The 15,949-nt window shown below is 33.2% G+C and overlaps 1 protein-coding gene across 16 annotated transcripts in view; it reads left to right on the top strand.

Moving 5' to 3' along the window:
* The window catches only part of MYCBP2 (MYC binding protein 2), a 283,602-nt gene that overhangs the window by 87,546 nt on the left and 180,107 nt on the right, over window positions 1-15,949 (top strand). For 14 of the 16 annotated variants that reach the window (XM_045054579.1, XM_045054571.1, XM_045054615.1 and 11 more), the window contains exons 18-20: window positions 3,807-3,914; window positions 10,396-10,515; window positions 11,794-11,875. In XM_045054579.1, coding sequence (XP_044910514.1) covers window positions 3,807-3,914; window positions 10,396-10,515; window positions 11,794-11,875 — 310 coding nt within the window. Of the gene's footprint in view, window positions 1-3,806; window positions 3,915-10,395; window positions 10,536-11,793; window positions 11,876-15,949 lie in introns of those variants that run through there. The other 2 variants (XM_045054591.1, XM_045054633.1) reach the window with 2 other exon arrangements.

The raw sequence follows: 15,949 nt of genomic DNA, 5'->3' as shown, positions 1-15,949 counted from the left end.
CAGTATATTCATTTGCTTTTGTTTCAGTGACATTTGTGACAATTTTTAAAGCTTTTTAGTTTATACAGGGTTGATTGATAATTTAAATTTTCTGAGTCTTATTTTAACTTTATAGGTGAGATGCTCGTCCATGGAATTTTTAAGTAGAACTCTAATTCATCAGAAGAACTTCTGGGTGGTTGTGTCAGTGATCTTATCTTTATATTCCTTCTCAGTGCTCTATTGTAGGGAAAACTAAGCTCAAATAATGTTGGATATTTTTCCTTCTTTCTTCTCCCCTAAATGTCATCAAACTTTCAAAATTGTGAGCTGTAGATGGGGTGAGCTTATGTCCTGGCTTGCCTGGCAGTCCCATTTTGTGCTGACTGTCCAGGCCCTCTTAACTCTCAGTAGAGTTTCACTTTGATAACAGGTTATGTGGTTAGCAAGGCTGTATAGCATGGCAGTTCAGAGTATACATTCTGATGTTAGGCTTTGGTTCAGATCCTGGCTTCTTAAGTTTTGCTGGGGATAGATAACCCTGGAGTTTAATCACTCTGAACCTTCACTTCCTTACCTTTAAAATGAGGGTGACAACTGTACATACCTGAGTAGGGATGTTAATGAAGATTAAATGATATACATGAAAATACCTTACATAGACTAAGCCCAAAGTAAGTGTTTGATAATGATGATAATGGTAATGATAATGATGATGCTAGTGGAGTTGGGCTATTTAGTGGACTTGTATTTTCTTTGGATTTGATTCTTTTTGCCCTGGCCTTGACTTGATTGCTTTTCTCACGACATTGGGATGCTAATCACAAAACTTTGGTTATTATTAACAAAACTCCCACAGCTTCTGTAGAATAAAACAGATTCCATTTTGATAAGGAAGAAAAATTAGTTTGTTATAGTTACAAGTTGGAATGTAAAAACAAATCTATTATAGTTAGTCTAATTTCAGAGTAATTGAGTTGGGGTTGCTATTGATTTTTAAGCCCCTAAAACTATTAAGTTTTCTTGATTTGACATATTAAATCCAATATTAGCTGATCTTTCAATGTTATATGAAAGTCCCTTTTTAAATTAAAATGTATAAAGCCTCTCTCTTTACTCCTTTTTTCTGTTCCCTACCCCCATTTCCCCCCCCCCCCCACATCTATGAACCTTTGTAGTAGTACTACTACTGCTTTTATTAGGTGTCAGCTTATGCATAATTTTCTTGTACCCTGAAACTCCCTGCATGCCCATCCTTAAGGTTTGCTGGCTACCCCCTTCAGTGTGCTTAATTTTGTCATAGCACACGGTCATAATTTCTTCTTGAGCTGAGCATAAACTCTTACCTGCTTAAAGCAGAGATAGTATCTTGTTTTTCCAAGAGTTCCCAGGACTTAGTGTGGTGCATGAAATTGTTCAGTACTAGTATGTCTTTGTTGACTAATTGAAAACATTTCAGGGAGTTCTCATCACCTTTACAATAAAGTTTCATGGTAGAAAAAGACTTTAATTATTATATGTATCTCCAAACTCATTTCCCACCATTTTCTGCTTCATAACTCTATATTCCATCCATTTCAGCTAGGTGTGTTTTTAATGACTGTACAATATTGTTTAATCTCTGAATGCTTTTACAAATCCTGTTTCTTTTGCCTGAAATGTCCTCTCTTCCTTCTCTCTTGGCAAACTTTTTCTCATTCTTTCATCCAAGTTGAGTGATCACTTTTCATCCTTCAGGATGTGTATGGATTTCCTTTATCAAACATTTTCTTCGTTTTTATTTCTTTCTTCCCTAATGGACTGAATTCTGAGATCTCTTTGTCATGATATTCATGATACATGATACCTGGTATCTATTACATTAAAGATAAAAAAATGGCAAATAAGTGAATGACTGAACTATGGTTATACAAAAAATTATTTTAGTCCATGGGACATAAGAGTATTTTAGAACCTGGTAGTCTGGTATTATAAACAGTGATTTAAATTGAGCTCAAATGGTATACTTTCTGGTGTGATTGCCCATGACCCTTCTAAATTTTTATATGAAAAGATTCTAAAAATATTGAATTTAGTGAGAAGCTCAAAAACTATGAATATTATGGATGTAATATTTTTATGGGAAGACAAATATCCCAAGCAAATCATAGAATTCAAAAAAAGGTAATATAACTTAATATTACTGTTATTTTGATATTTATAATTCATTTGGGTAGTTGGAAAGTGTGTTAATGCTTTTTAGAGTGATTTATATTCTTTGCTTTAGTAAATTAATTGAAAATGAATGCTTGTTGAAGAAGTAAGACATTTTGTTCATATTTGTATAATCTTAGCTTGAAAATAATTGCTACTGCATTACTAGAAAATAATATTTAATTTTTCTATTAACTTTAAATTAGCATATTTCTACCTATAGTGATCATAGAATATGTTATTCTTGGTTTTTCATAGAATTGGTGCTGCTTGCATTTTTATCTGTATCTTGAGACATAATTAAAATTTATTTTTCCTACCCATTTTTTAATATTTGATGAAGGGTGCTTTGGTGTCGAATTTTATAATAGGGCAATAGTTTTATATTGTTCCGTTGCTAGAAAAAATAATTATAGCTGAAGAGATACAGAGAATCAAGAAAAAACTGGCTTTAATTAAAAACATTCAGTGCTTATATACTGTCAGTTCCTTTTTCATATACTGGTAACTTCTTAACGGTCAAATGTAGAGTATTTTGGAATTTGCAGGCATTTTTGATGTTGCTCAAACTCAAAGAATGTGTAGTTCTATAAGAACTAAAATTTTAAGATATAATTTAAAGTTTTCCATTCTTTTCAAGCTAAATGATAATAAGGAAAAACAAATTTTAAATTTTATTTTTATTAAAATTAATTTTGCTATTGGTTATTTTCTTGGATATAAGTGGAAATAACTATAATCTGTATGAATGTGCATTTGTATATGTGTATTTGTGTACATAGTGGAACTTCAGAAAGAAATTACTTTATCAGAGAATGGTTAGTGTTCCAAAATGTTACTTGGGTTAGCTTCCCCTCTTCAGCATCAATCTGAAGCTCAGCTTATCCTTGTTTCTGATTTTGTGTATGTGGTTAACAGAAGTCACATATAGTTAGATTTATTCTTTTTAGAAGATTATATATATCTTCTATAATGCTGACTTCATAAAGTAGTGATTTTATACACACACACACACACACACACACACACGCACACACAAATGTGTGTCCGTATGTGTATATGTACATATCAGATCATACTAATTTTTGGTTTGGTTTTGTTTTTTGCTTTCTTGATTTCTTACCTCTATGACAGAATGTATTAAGCCGATAACATTTTTCTTGGTTTTGTAGGAAGACTGATGTGGATTTTAAATCTTGAAGACTGTTAAAATTTAATTTTTTAAAAATTAGTTGGTTTTGTATTTTAATTGGAGAAATGTTTGTTTTCAATGAATGTTTGGTTTACTAAGTTTGAATATATATGATATTAAAAGTATTTATAAGATAATTTGATTTAATTGAACTTTCTGATTATATACTTGAGACTTAGGAGCTACATGATACTTTTATGAATATAAAAGATAGAAATTATACTTTATCAACTGTATTTCAGATGTTAAAACTTGTCTGTGGCATGGTGAATAGGTTATTATTGGGGGTGGAGGAAGTTAACGTGGGGGAATTGGGAGACAAGTATAATGTCTAAAACAGTAAAGAATAAATTTCCATACTTTTACTTTGAATTATTTTTGTTCATTGTAGTGTTTTCATTTTGTGAGCTTTTCTATGCACATACAAAATGTTTCTCCTCAGGCCCCCTTGTATTTGCTGGTCCTATTTTTATGAACCATCGAGAACAGGCTCTAGCCAGACTCAGATCCCATCCAGCTCAGCTAAAGCATAAACGGGACAAGCACAAAGGTATTTGGTCTTCCTTATCAATTAGGTGGGATACTTCCCCCGTTTCCTCCACTCATTTGAATTTTGTCTCTGGGAAAATGCACAAACCTAATTCTTCTACTTTGCTTCTATCATTATATAGCCTGAGGAGAAAGAACATGCTGAAAGTTGTACTGTTTGTCAATGACTGTCAATCTTATTTCTTTTTATTTGTTAACTTTAATAAAGAAGACATTTTATGGTGTATCTTTTTCTTTCCCATTTCTTTTCAAATTTCATAAAGTTAAGGGAAAGTGGAAAAATAATGATTTCTTTCTATTTTTTATCCTTTATTATCTGCTCTTAGATGACTGCTATCTGACATTTTATAGTCCTTTTCTTAAAAATGCAGTGTGCTTTAGAATTAACAAAATTACTAAATTCAGTGTATAAAGTGGTAGAGAGTTGACTGCTATTAAGCTTTTCCATTGTTTTAACATTAAAGTTTATATTCACAATGCACACAAAAATGGTGATACATGTAAGCAAAGAGTGAGTTATGTAGGCCTGTTCTAGTCCTTGAAAACTATCAGAAATCTAATAAACAAGTCTGTGAGTGACTAGGAATCTATTTCTGTGTAATTCTTTGAGAGCTCATCATTCTGCATTAATTAGAAATATTTCTTTAAAAGCTTATTTTTGTTTAAACTATAGCTATGGGTCTTTTAAACTATAAGGTCAGGAAAGAATTTAATGCAAAGAGTTTATAAATTTATATATAAATTCTGCCTTGAATCATGGCATGTGACAAGTATAACTAATAGTTGCTGTTTTCTTAAATGCCCAAGATATACCCTGCAAAATAGAAGAGAAAGTTTTAAAAACATGCGATCCATATAGACAAATTACTCTGTTTTGTGTCTTGTTTTTTTTTTTTCCTTTGCTACAAAACAATTATAGACTAATTTTATTTTTAAACTTTCACATGCAATATATTATAATTCACTTTATTTACATTTGCCTCTCTTGGTTTATCAGTTTGCCACTCAAAGCAAAACCACCAAACAAACAAAACCCCTGTTGTTAGCCAAAGCACAGGTAGAGCACTATTTAAGATACATTCTACAGAAACTAAAATTGAGAATATTTTAAATCTAATGTGATTAACCATAGTAAAATTTGTGATTGTTTTATTTACTGAGTGCTCTAATAATGCCATAAATATTTACATCAATGGAACGCTATTTACCATGTACTTTCTATGTAAACTATCTTATTGCCAGAGTCTCTGATCTCATATTTTATACTACACCACTATTGGAATGGATTTTCTCCGTGTCTTTTTTTTTTTTTTTAACCCCCAGTTGTTGGAAAGTGCAATTTTTCCAGCACTTTACCTGAAGTTAAATGTTCACATTTCATGAAACAGTTTAAAACTTTTTCAGCTCCATGTTGCTATCTTATGGCCAAACATCTTTATTTTGCAGAATTTGAAGATGAAATCCCAAATGAAGGCTAGGGTTACAAATTCAAAACAGACTTATTACAATGTCTCATTGATTAACTATACAAATTACTCATCAATAGTTCCATCTTAACTGCTGCAGGTTTATTTTATAACCAGACTGCATATTTGTAGCAACCTCTTCAGAAGGATCTACTTGTAGTATTACAGTATACAGCCAGTTGTGTGTATGCATATATGTTTTTTTATCAGGTTTTATGGTTTTATAACTGAAACAGTTTCATCTCTTTACCACCAAAATGAATTTAAAGTGTAAGTAAGTAATATCAAATGGTGCTGTTTTATTTGGAGTATTGATTTACCACTGACTAATTCCTGTACACCCACAAATTCTCCCTTCCTTTGTCCCATTAGTCCCACTGTCCCTGTCATTTAATCACCTCACCATACACTGCTTTTACTCTTGCTATATAGAACCACAGTCACAGTCTTTTAATACATATATTTTTCTCTTTTTCCTTACCCTGTTTGTCTTCCACGGAGAAATTCACTATATTAATTGCTGTGTCCTAGCTTACCTTTAAATACATTGGTGGTAGAAACTATAGGATGGTAATAGGTAAAATTGCCTAGACTATGACTTTTTTATGGGCGTGTGGAGGTTAACAACTGTGGATTCATTGTTAACAGGAATGAGTTCTAAGATGGAAAGTTGGAGAGCTTCTGCCTGATTGAAAGGAATTCAGAGAAGGTTACAGAATCCATCCTGTTCCAGGGAAATTTTGATTAGTCAAACTAGAGTATATGAGGCTTGTTATATGTTAGTAAGTCTAACATATGATCCATAAAACAGAGTAATTTGTTTCTATATGATCATATTTCAAACAGATACCTGGATTAACATTTGTTTCAGCTCTTTAGTCCCTTACGTAGAAAAACATTGTTTTGTAGTACTCCTAGTTAGGAACATCTGAATTATTCTGGAGATCAGTCTTGAAATCTGGCTTGAAGTGACCAATGTGAAAATCCGAAGGCTCACTGATAAACATCTGTGTGTATTTTACACCTATTTTCTGTTTAGAAAGGCATGGTGTAACCCTTGTAACTTTTGAATCAGGACTCAGTTTTAATCCCAGATTTGTCATTAATTAGGATATATGGCTGTTCATAGATTTTATAATCGCTTTGGCTTTAGTTTTCCTTATTTAAAAATAGGATTGATAATTCCTGATTTTATATATGTTTGTATATACATATATATTCCTTGCTATTAGAAATCCTCCATGAATACTAGCTTTAATTCTTTGAATTGAATTCTTTGCTTTCTCTTTTAGAATTATCCAAAAGGCACAGATTTGAGATTTGTTAATTATGTAACTAATTAGTTGATTTTTATAAAAGATTGAAGATGTCAGCCATTTGGTGGTGGTAAAACACATGAGCCTTATTTTCGATCAAACTCCAAAACTGCTCTACTGTTTATTACTTTTGACTGGTTACTTAACCCTTCTAAGCCTTGGTTTTCCCAGCTGTAAAGTGGAGTCACAATACTGATATCATTGGATTATTGTATTGATTTTTAAAAAGCAACAATAGTAAATATTGATTGAGCACTTTTTATATATTATTTCACTTAATCCTCATAAGGACCTTGTAAGGTAATGTATCATTATTGCTTTTTTATAGATGGGAAAGCTAAGACTTAAAGAAGGCCCAGTGTCCTGTTGTCCTCATACTAGCAAATAGTACAGCCAGGATTCTAGTCGAAGTCTCTTAGGCTTCAGTGCCCAAAAGTACTTCTCCACTGTGCTATTTAAATTTTCAGTGTTTAAGCACAGAGCAAGTGGATAGCAAATTGTAGTTGATAACTGGTTTGATGTTTAATTTTAGTGATTTTGCTCAAAGTACTCACAGTATTCTGTGATACATTTTGTGATATGCATGGCTCTAAGATTACCCAAAAAAGTGGAGATTAAATAAAGATTAAAATTAAGAGTTAAAGTCCTTTAATTCCTGAATCTCCTTTTCTCTATGTATGTGCACAAATATGCGTAAATAGTGTAGAGTGTGTGTGTGTGTGTGTGTGTGTGTGTGTGTATGTGTATATATATATACGTATATATATACATACATATATATGTATATATATATACATATACATATATATGTATGTATATATATACGTATATATATATACATATATATGTATATATATATATTACTTTAGATACATACCTGTCCAAACTTTATAGCTATTATAGTTTCAATATCACATATCTATGAACACACTCATATTAGGGGAAAATGCAGATATGCTTCTTCCTAAATGGCCAATTATAAGAATATTCAGACCTAATTATTTTTCCTACAAATGTGAGATTAATTTTATTGCTGCTTATTAACACTTTACTAAATAAGGAGCTTGAGCAGAATTAATCTTGCTGAATTTCACTTGCTGATTCTTGAATTGACACTGAATTTTTGGCTACTCATCAGGTACCTTTTTTTTCTTTAATAACCTATAAATTTCTAAATTATTAGAAGCATATTTAATTTTTTTGACTGACATCAACTACCAGATGCAGATATATATTTTAAAAATTCTGCCACTACTGCTGATAATGATCAAGAACTTCATCTCTGTTTTTTTACTTGTGATGTTTTCACCATCTGTAATAATTGAGATTATTTTCAATAGTTAGATACAGGTTTGTTTAGATAAACTTGAACAAAATGTTTCTGGTATTTTTTTTTACCTTTAAATAACAACTACTACTCTTTTAATCACTGTGATTTTAATCAGTAAATTACTAGGCTTTTTTTTTCCTCCTTCCCTGATGCTATGCGTCTATAATGGAATTTGTGTCTATATTAATCTCTGACTCAAGGGAGAGGGCAAAATGCTAAACTCAAAGGTAGAATCTTCTAATTAAGCATCAATACATCTATATAAAGTAGAATGACACTTGTAATATTGAATTTAGTTAAGTCTGGCAAAATCATATGAACACAGTTTGTTTTCTCTATTAAATTAGATTTGGTTTTAATAATTAGATATTTTTAACCAATTGAGATAAAGCAGTAAAATTTCTATACATCTGTTATCTTATTTAAATTGGTTTTTAGAAGATACTTACTCCTTTTGTTTAGGCCCTGTCTTTCCTGTCTTTCCAAGATGAGGAGTCTCTGAACTAAGATTGTATTCCATTTTGGACAGAGTGAAAAAAATGTTGTGTTTTTTTTTTTCTTTTTAGCCCATTCATTCTTTCAGATTTGATTTGGCAAACCCACATTAGATAATTTAGCAAAAGAGGAATCACATTCTTTATCCTATTATAGTAAAACCTCTCACTAATTCAGAATTTATTATACTTCAGATGCAGGATTTGTTATCTTCTTTGAGTAAAAAATTCAAAATAATTTCTTCCTCTGAATTTTCAGGGTCATACTTATAAGGGGAAACCTGTCTAAAATCACTAGCTTTTCAAACCAAGGGCTCAAGAAATGAAGGATTCCTTCAGCGTGCCTTCAGCCTCTGGGTCCAGCAATTAATTCTTGTATGTTAAAGGACTTTTATGTTTATGGTACATTTTTATGTAATATAGGCCTATTTTGAATTATAATGTAGGTAACCACATTTTATTTATTGTAGCCTTTAGTTTCATCCATAATCTGTACTGCTTGAAAGTATTAAAACTGAATTTTTACCCAAATATTCTATGATTAAGACCTTTTTAGTAAGTCATCTGAGCCAACCCATTCTGTGTTATTCCGAATTAGTGAGGTTTTACTGTCCTAGTGTTATAAAGAGTTTAAAGCTTTTTGAAATGATAGAAAGTTGTTTAGTTATAAAAAGAGAAGTCATAATTTAGGCTCATCTTGTCTTAACTGGATTATTACTAAAAGTTAGAAATATTAGATTAAAAAGAAAGGATAACATTGAACATAAAATGGTTTGATGTTATTCTGTCTGGCATTTTAAAGTGGTCAATAAAAATTCAGATTTAGTTAAAAATGTGTGTCTGTGGATCCACATGTGTATCTGCATATTATACACACTTGTTTAATGTTGCTATACCACAAGAGAGTGGTTTAGACTAATCAGCCTTTTGAAATTCCTTCCAGAACTAGATATATTCCATGTACAAGGAATTTGAATCTTGATGATATAGAGGTCATATTTTAGTGATGTGTAGTCTTAGATTAGGAAAAACAGAATTGCCTCCCTTATTTACACATTCCAAACTAAAGTTTTATATTCTGGAATGTGGTTTTTATTTTATGGTCAGAATGCCAGAATATTCAAAGTCAAATGTAAAAACTAGGTGGAGAGAAGAAGGCCTGAAGCAAGTTTAGGGGAGGAAATTATATAAAGAAGGGAGGAGGAAAGAAGAAATGAAACAAAGGTTTGGGTGAGAGTGGCATTGGGGGCCAGAAGAAGACCACAAAGTAGAATGGCTGAGGGGCAAAGTGGGGCAGGAAAGATGAATAAGAGTCAGCCATTAGATTACAGTATATTGGATAAAGCTTGTTGGTCTTTATAAATTTTTTAAAGTTCAATTGAGTCTGCAGCAGTACTGATGGACAGGTTAGCCTTCTAAGATGTTTGGGAAATATAAGTCATTTGCAAGTTGACTAGGAATATTTTTTTAAATGGCTAGTACTAACACTATCACTGTTTAAAATAATTGTTAAATGACTTTGCATGCAGTTATTTTTAAGCAAACTAAAATTTCCCATGTAAACTATTTAGAATTTTGTTATGTGTGTAATTTTATGACCCATTTACATTGCATAACTGACTAGCTTAATAGGTTTTATCCATAGCTAGATCTTATCTCTGTTTTTATTGATTTAGTGATATTTGCAAACAGAAGTATGTAGTATATCTTTTCAAAATTGCTTCTTTGCAGGTAGATTCTTGATCTATCCCTTCTAACAGCTGCAGATTCTTCTTGCTTCTCTTAACATTTTTCTCTTGTTCTTCCATAGTAAACTGATTTAAAATCTTATTTTGAAGATGAATAATGGCTTAATTACAAATTATAACACTTACAGATGGAAGTGGAGAACGAGGAGAAAAGGATGCAAGCAAAATCACAACATATCCTCCAGGCTCCGTGCGATTTGACTGTGAGCTCCGGGCGGTACAAGTCAGCTGTGGATTTCATCATTCAGGTAGCAGCTGGAACTTTAGGGTATAAATGCATTTTTACAATTGTGCTAAGTAACTTATTTGCTTAGTTTTGACAAATGTAGTCTATTAAGTGTATGTTAAAAGCAGTAGTTTGGCAGTTTCTCTCAAATCTATAAAAATTTTGTATTTATTACAGACTCTTTTAAAATCTATCTTCTGATGGACTTGTGTTATAATTCAATTAATGAAACTCCTGAAGATGAAATAATCTCTAAAATCTCTCTGGACTCTAGGAGCCTGTGTTTTTTTATAACCTAATCCCATGTTTTGTTACTGTTCGATGAAAAATATGTATCAACAAATTTCTTTATTTTTTTAAAATGTAGAAAATCATTAAATTCTTGGTCAGTTATTGACACGTGACCTGTATTGCCTAGATTGTACTATTCAACCTTAATAAAAATAAAAAATGTTAAATTATTTCTTTGGTACTAAATATATTTCCTTATTTGATAAGGCATTGACAGATATTAAAGTTCTGACATTTCATTGATGTTGTGCATGATTGTACAAAGCTCAAACTCATCTGCTACCTATAATCATCCTAGATGTAAGAGAACAATATTTTCTGTGGAATTTTCTACTCATTATTAAAAAGGTTTTACAGTTGGTCCAAACCTATTCCTTATTAAATATTAATGTTATTAAAGGGCCTTTATAAAAATTTTAAATGATTTAAGAAAAACATTATGCATTTTTATAACCTACAAAAATATTTTACAGAACTAAAATTATGTTATCTTACTAAATATAAATTGTGATTCAGTTATCCATTTTTTAAAAGTTTTTACTTTAATCACATGGTGCTCATATGACAAGTGCACCTCTTAACCCCCATCACCTATTTCACCCATCCTTCCACCCACCTCTCCTCTGGTAGCTATCAGTTTGTTCTCTGGAGTTAAGAGTCTGTTTCTTGATTTCTCTCTCTCTCATTTCCCTTTGTTCATTTGTTTCTTAAATTCCACATGTGAGTGAAATCATATGGTATTTGTCTTTCTCTGACTGACTTATTTCACTTAGCATTATACTCTTTAGCTCCATCCACGTTGTTCAAATGGCAAGATTTCATTCTTTTTTATGGCTGAGTAATATTCCATTAAATATGTATAGCACATATTCTTTATTCATCAGTTGATGTCAATTACCCATTTTTAATAGCTTTCTATTTTAGTGAATATTATACTGCTTTCAGTATTGTGGTAAAAATATAAAATGCATATAATGAAAAAACATAAAGGTCTGTATATTGGTTTCAGTGGTTTTAATGGAAAATGGAGATGTCTACACATTTGGATATGGGCAGCACGGGCAGCTAGGACATGGAGATGTCAATTCCAGGTACTCTTTGTTTGAAGATACTTTTTTTTTAACTTTTCTTTTTTCTTTCTAAATATATATCTCTACACTTGAAATAGTATTTTTATACCACTGTTTTGCAAAATGTGGCCCATAAATTATCGGTGGATCTTGATTTTGTGGTTGAGTGCTTTTGTGGGGCTAAACGATTTTGTAGTTCCAGGAGAAAAGTTGATTTACATTTTATACATTTAAAATATCAGAGTGGCTATGATTATCACAAAATCCTAGTATATTTTTAATATTATTATCTTTTTAAAAGTTGTTCATGACAATAGAAAAGGCAATGAATGTCCCCAAAGTGCATTTAAAAAAATAAGCAATAGATGTATTCATATTCCTTGATGTTGTCTGTTTTGAAATCTTGGTCTAATATTAACATGAAGTCATTCAAGCGTTTGAATAATTTTCAAACAAGACCTGTGGTCTCTCAGAGAAACTGCTTTGGCTTACCCAGCATAGTGAAGAACTGATTGTGGTGGAGACTACCAGATGTCACCTGATACTCATTCTTCCCTACTTCATTTGATAGTAGAGTTTTAGTTGGTGACATGACCATGCAGCTAAAGACTTCATTTGCCTACCTCCATTGCAGCAGGATATGACCTTGTGAATTAAAGTGATTTGTGCAGCTTTGGAATCATGCTGTTAAAGGGAAGAGAGGGTACTCTTCCGTCTCTTGTTCTTCCCTCCCAGCTTGCTGCCTGGAGTCCATGGATGGTGGCAGGAGCTGGAGAAGTCATTATAGTGATCATAAATTGGAAGCCATGTATTAAGAAAAGCAGAGCTACAAGATAGAAATAGTCTCGGTTCCTGATAACATAGAACTGCCATATCAGCTCCTTACAGTAAAATAGATACTTACCTGAGAGAAATGAACTATCATGTTTAAGCCCCTATTACTTTGGCTTTCATTATAGCAGCTGAATCCATATTCTGCTTAATATAGGGAGAGATCTTTTGGTCAAAAGTGTAGAAAATCCATCTTTATTAGTTCAGGTCTTCCAAGAAGAAGTTGCTAAGACAGGATTAGGTGTGCAAAGGGTTCATTGGGAGAAAACTCCGGTGGAGGATAAAAGGGGAAAGAGCAGAGAGAACTGTCAAACATGCATATATATAGGTCTGACCCCTGTGAAAGGAAAAGAGGGAAGAAGGATAGAGTAGGAAGTGTCTAGATTGAAGTGCAGTTCTGAGAGAGTTTCAGACAGGCATTGGGGTGTCCTCAAGCTGAGGTTGCCTTTGGAGGAGCCCCAGATTGGGCAGGAGGGCCCAGTATTATACCTTCTTCATGCTTAGACACAGGCTGGAAGCATCCCTGGGGAAGAATGGCCTCATGGAGCCAAAGGGACATCATCTGAGGCTGTCACTCAGCTGTGCTCCCTGGAGCAGGTTGTCAGAGATCTGAGTGATTCACGTACATGGCTGCCCCACCATTGAAACAAGGCTTATTGATCAAGTCTGGAGATAGATATACGGTACTTTCAGGCCAGACTTGACTTACCAATTCATTTTGCCAAAAGAACCTTCTTTCTTTTTTGAATCTTTACTCTGCCTCATTCTCCCTTGTGGTTATAAGGTATCTGCCAGAATCAACGGGACCTATATGGTTTCTCATTCACAATTAGTGAATTACGCTAGTCATTAAATAAAATCCAGGATTTTCATTTTATTTCTGAAATTACTCCATTACTGTGGCAAAGATGTGATTATTGCTGTTTATATGGTAAAGCCCAGTGGTTCTTAATCCTGGCTGCACATTGGAATTACCTAGGGAACTTTAAAAATCCCATGCTTGTATCCTGCCTCTGTATTCTATACTCAGGAAGTGTGTGTTGGGAGGTGGGGGTGGGGTGGGAGGTGGATGGAGGTGCCAAGGGCAGTGCTGGATAGGATCAAGAGTTTTTTCTTAAGAGCTCTCCAGATTCTAATATGTATCAGGATTAAGAACCACTGTCTATCCTTAGAGAGCAAGGTCAGATCCATTTGCAGTGCACACAAAATGGGTATGAAATGTAGTGTCCTTAGTTACTTTGATGAATGTTGTTGCTAATGAGAAGAGATGATTAAGGTATCATTGAGTTTAATTTCTCACTAAAAACACAAGTGTAACATATATTTGATACTCTTGTCAAAAGATCTGTAAAACTATCACAACTTTTTTTCTTTTATTTAATTCTAGTGTAGTCAGCATAAAAACTATCACAGTCTTAATGACAAATATTGTGCTTGGAAAGACAGCAAAAGGTCTTTGGCAGAATCAGTTCATCAAGTGTCACTGGATATAGCATTTGGATATTGGACATTGGACATGATAAAATATCAGTGCCTTGCAGGGTTGAACAGTTACTATCACAGGTGTTAGAAGGCAGCAGATGTTTTGCTTTATAGTTGGATGACATCAGTGATATGCAGAGACTGAGTCAGGACTGTAACTTGACTGGGGAAGAACTCGGCAACTTTTTTGTTCTTTATTGGGGCTCATGACACAGAAGAAGACGGTTTGTCGTCATCATCATCATCATCATCATCGCTGTTATTGAACTGGTGTTTATTTTGTAGTCATGATATAAGCTGAGAAGTGTGCATTATAGTTAGACATGATGGACCATCAATCATGTGCAGCAGGATGGCATTTCTTCACAAGTCATACTTTATACTTGGATGCCATTCCACAGAAAATAATTGGCAAATAGCTGTATTTCATGATCTTGACTGAGTGGGAGGGAAACAGTGAAAATCATGATTATAATCAAGTCACAGCCCTCAAGTAACTGTGAAATATGTAGAAGGAACCGCCTAAGCACAAGATTCTGCTACACTACATTGAGGTGTAATGGTTGTTGAAAGAGAAGGTGCTCTTGTCAGCTTTTAAAATGAGAGGTTACCTAAAAACATTGTCTTGTATACCTGATTTTATCAGTGAGCACCATCCCTTGATTTTCAGTGACTTGCTCAGGTGATAATATTATAGCAGTTTGCTGAGTATTTTTGAATAGCTTGAATTTATCATCTTCACAAAAATATGATAGGTTTAAGTGTTGACAAAATACCAGAGTTTCTTAAGACTTAACTCTGATGGAGTTTGCTTTCACTGCTCAAAATGGTTCTTTCCCCGCAGGTACATTTTCATTCCTGTCTCCATTGATTGAGTTGTAACTTTCCAGTTACATGGAAACTGTAACATGTTGTAACAGTTGTACATGTGTGCAGTTGTAACATGTTCCAGTTGTAACATGTGGTGTGGGAAGAGCTAAACTGGGTAACCCAGTGAAACAATGCCTACACACTGTGCCTGGTGTGTTAAACAGAAATTAGTCAAAACTTTCTATTGTAACCACTCTAGTTACCCTGTTTGTCTGGGCCCATGTGGCACTTGGAAGGCAGGACACAATACCTGTGGTGTTGATTCAGAGATGAATTAGCCACTTCTATGGAGGAACAGTCCCAGGAGGAACAGAGCCCCTATAGCATACATGTTAACTACCACAAAGAAAACATTTATAGGTATTTAGTTGAAATAAAGTACATAGTTGGGGGTTATTTTTAAAAGTTTATAGTAATCAAGTTCTTTTAACTGGAATTTATTGTATAGCACACATTGATTATGTGTGGTTAAAGCAAAGTAAATATTGTAGTGTGCATTGTGGTAAAGATTAATAAAAATGTTATTGATAGTCTCTTTATTTAATGTGTTGTCTTGGCAGAATGACTGAGTTCATTCTCCAGTTTGGGTCCTGATTCTATCACTTGGTGCCTATATGACCGTGGCCATGTTTCTTAACTTTCCTTTGTCTCAATTTCTTTCTCTGTTTAATTGGAGTAAGTACATTTCCTTCAGAAGGTTGTTGTGAGAATTCAGGAGGATAATGCCTGTCACTTAGTATAGGGCCTAGTCCACAGTAGGTGCTCAGTGCTGTTAGCTGCTGCTTTTTTTTTTTTTTTTAATTTTTTTTTTTAACGTTTATTTATTTTTGGGACAGAGAGAGACAGAGCATGAACAGGGGAGGGGCAGAGAGAGAGGGAGACACAGAATCGGAAACAGGCTCCAGGCTCCGA

This window comes from Felis catus, chromosome A1, assembly GCF_018350175.1.
Source record: "Felis catus isolate Fca126 chromosome A1, F.catus_Fca126_mat1.0, whole genome shotgun sequence".
NCBI lineage: Eukaryota > Metazoa > Chordata > Mammalia > Carnivora > Felidae > Felis > Felis catus.
The sequence above is the reverse complement of the archived record's forward strand: the minus strand, read 5'-3'. Positions and strand labels throughout refer to the sequence as shown.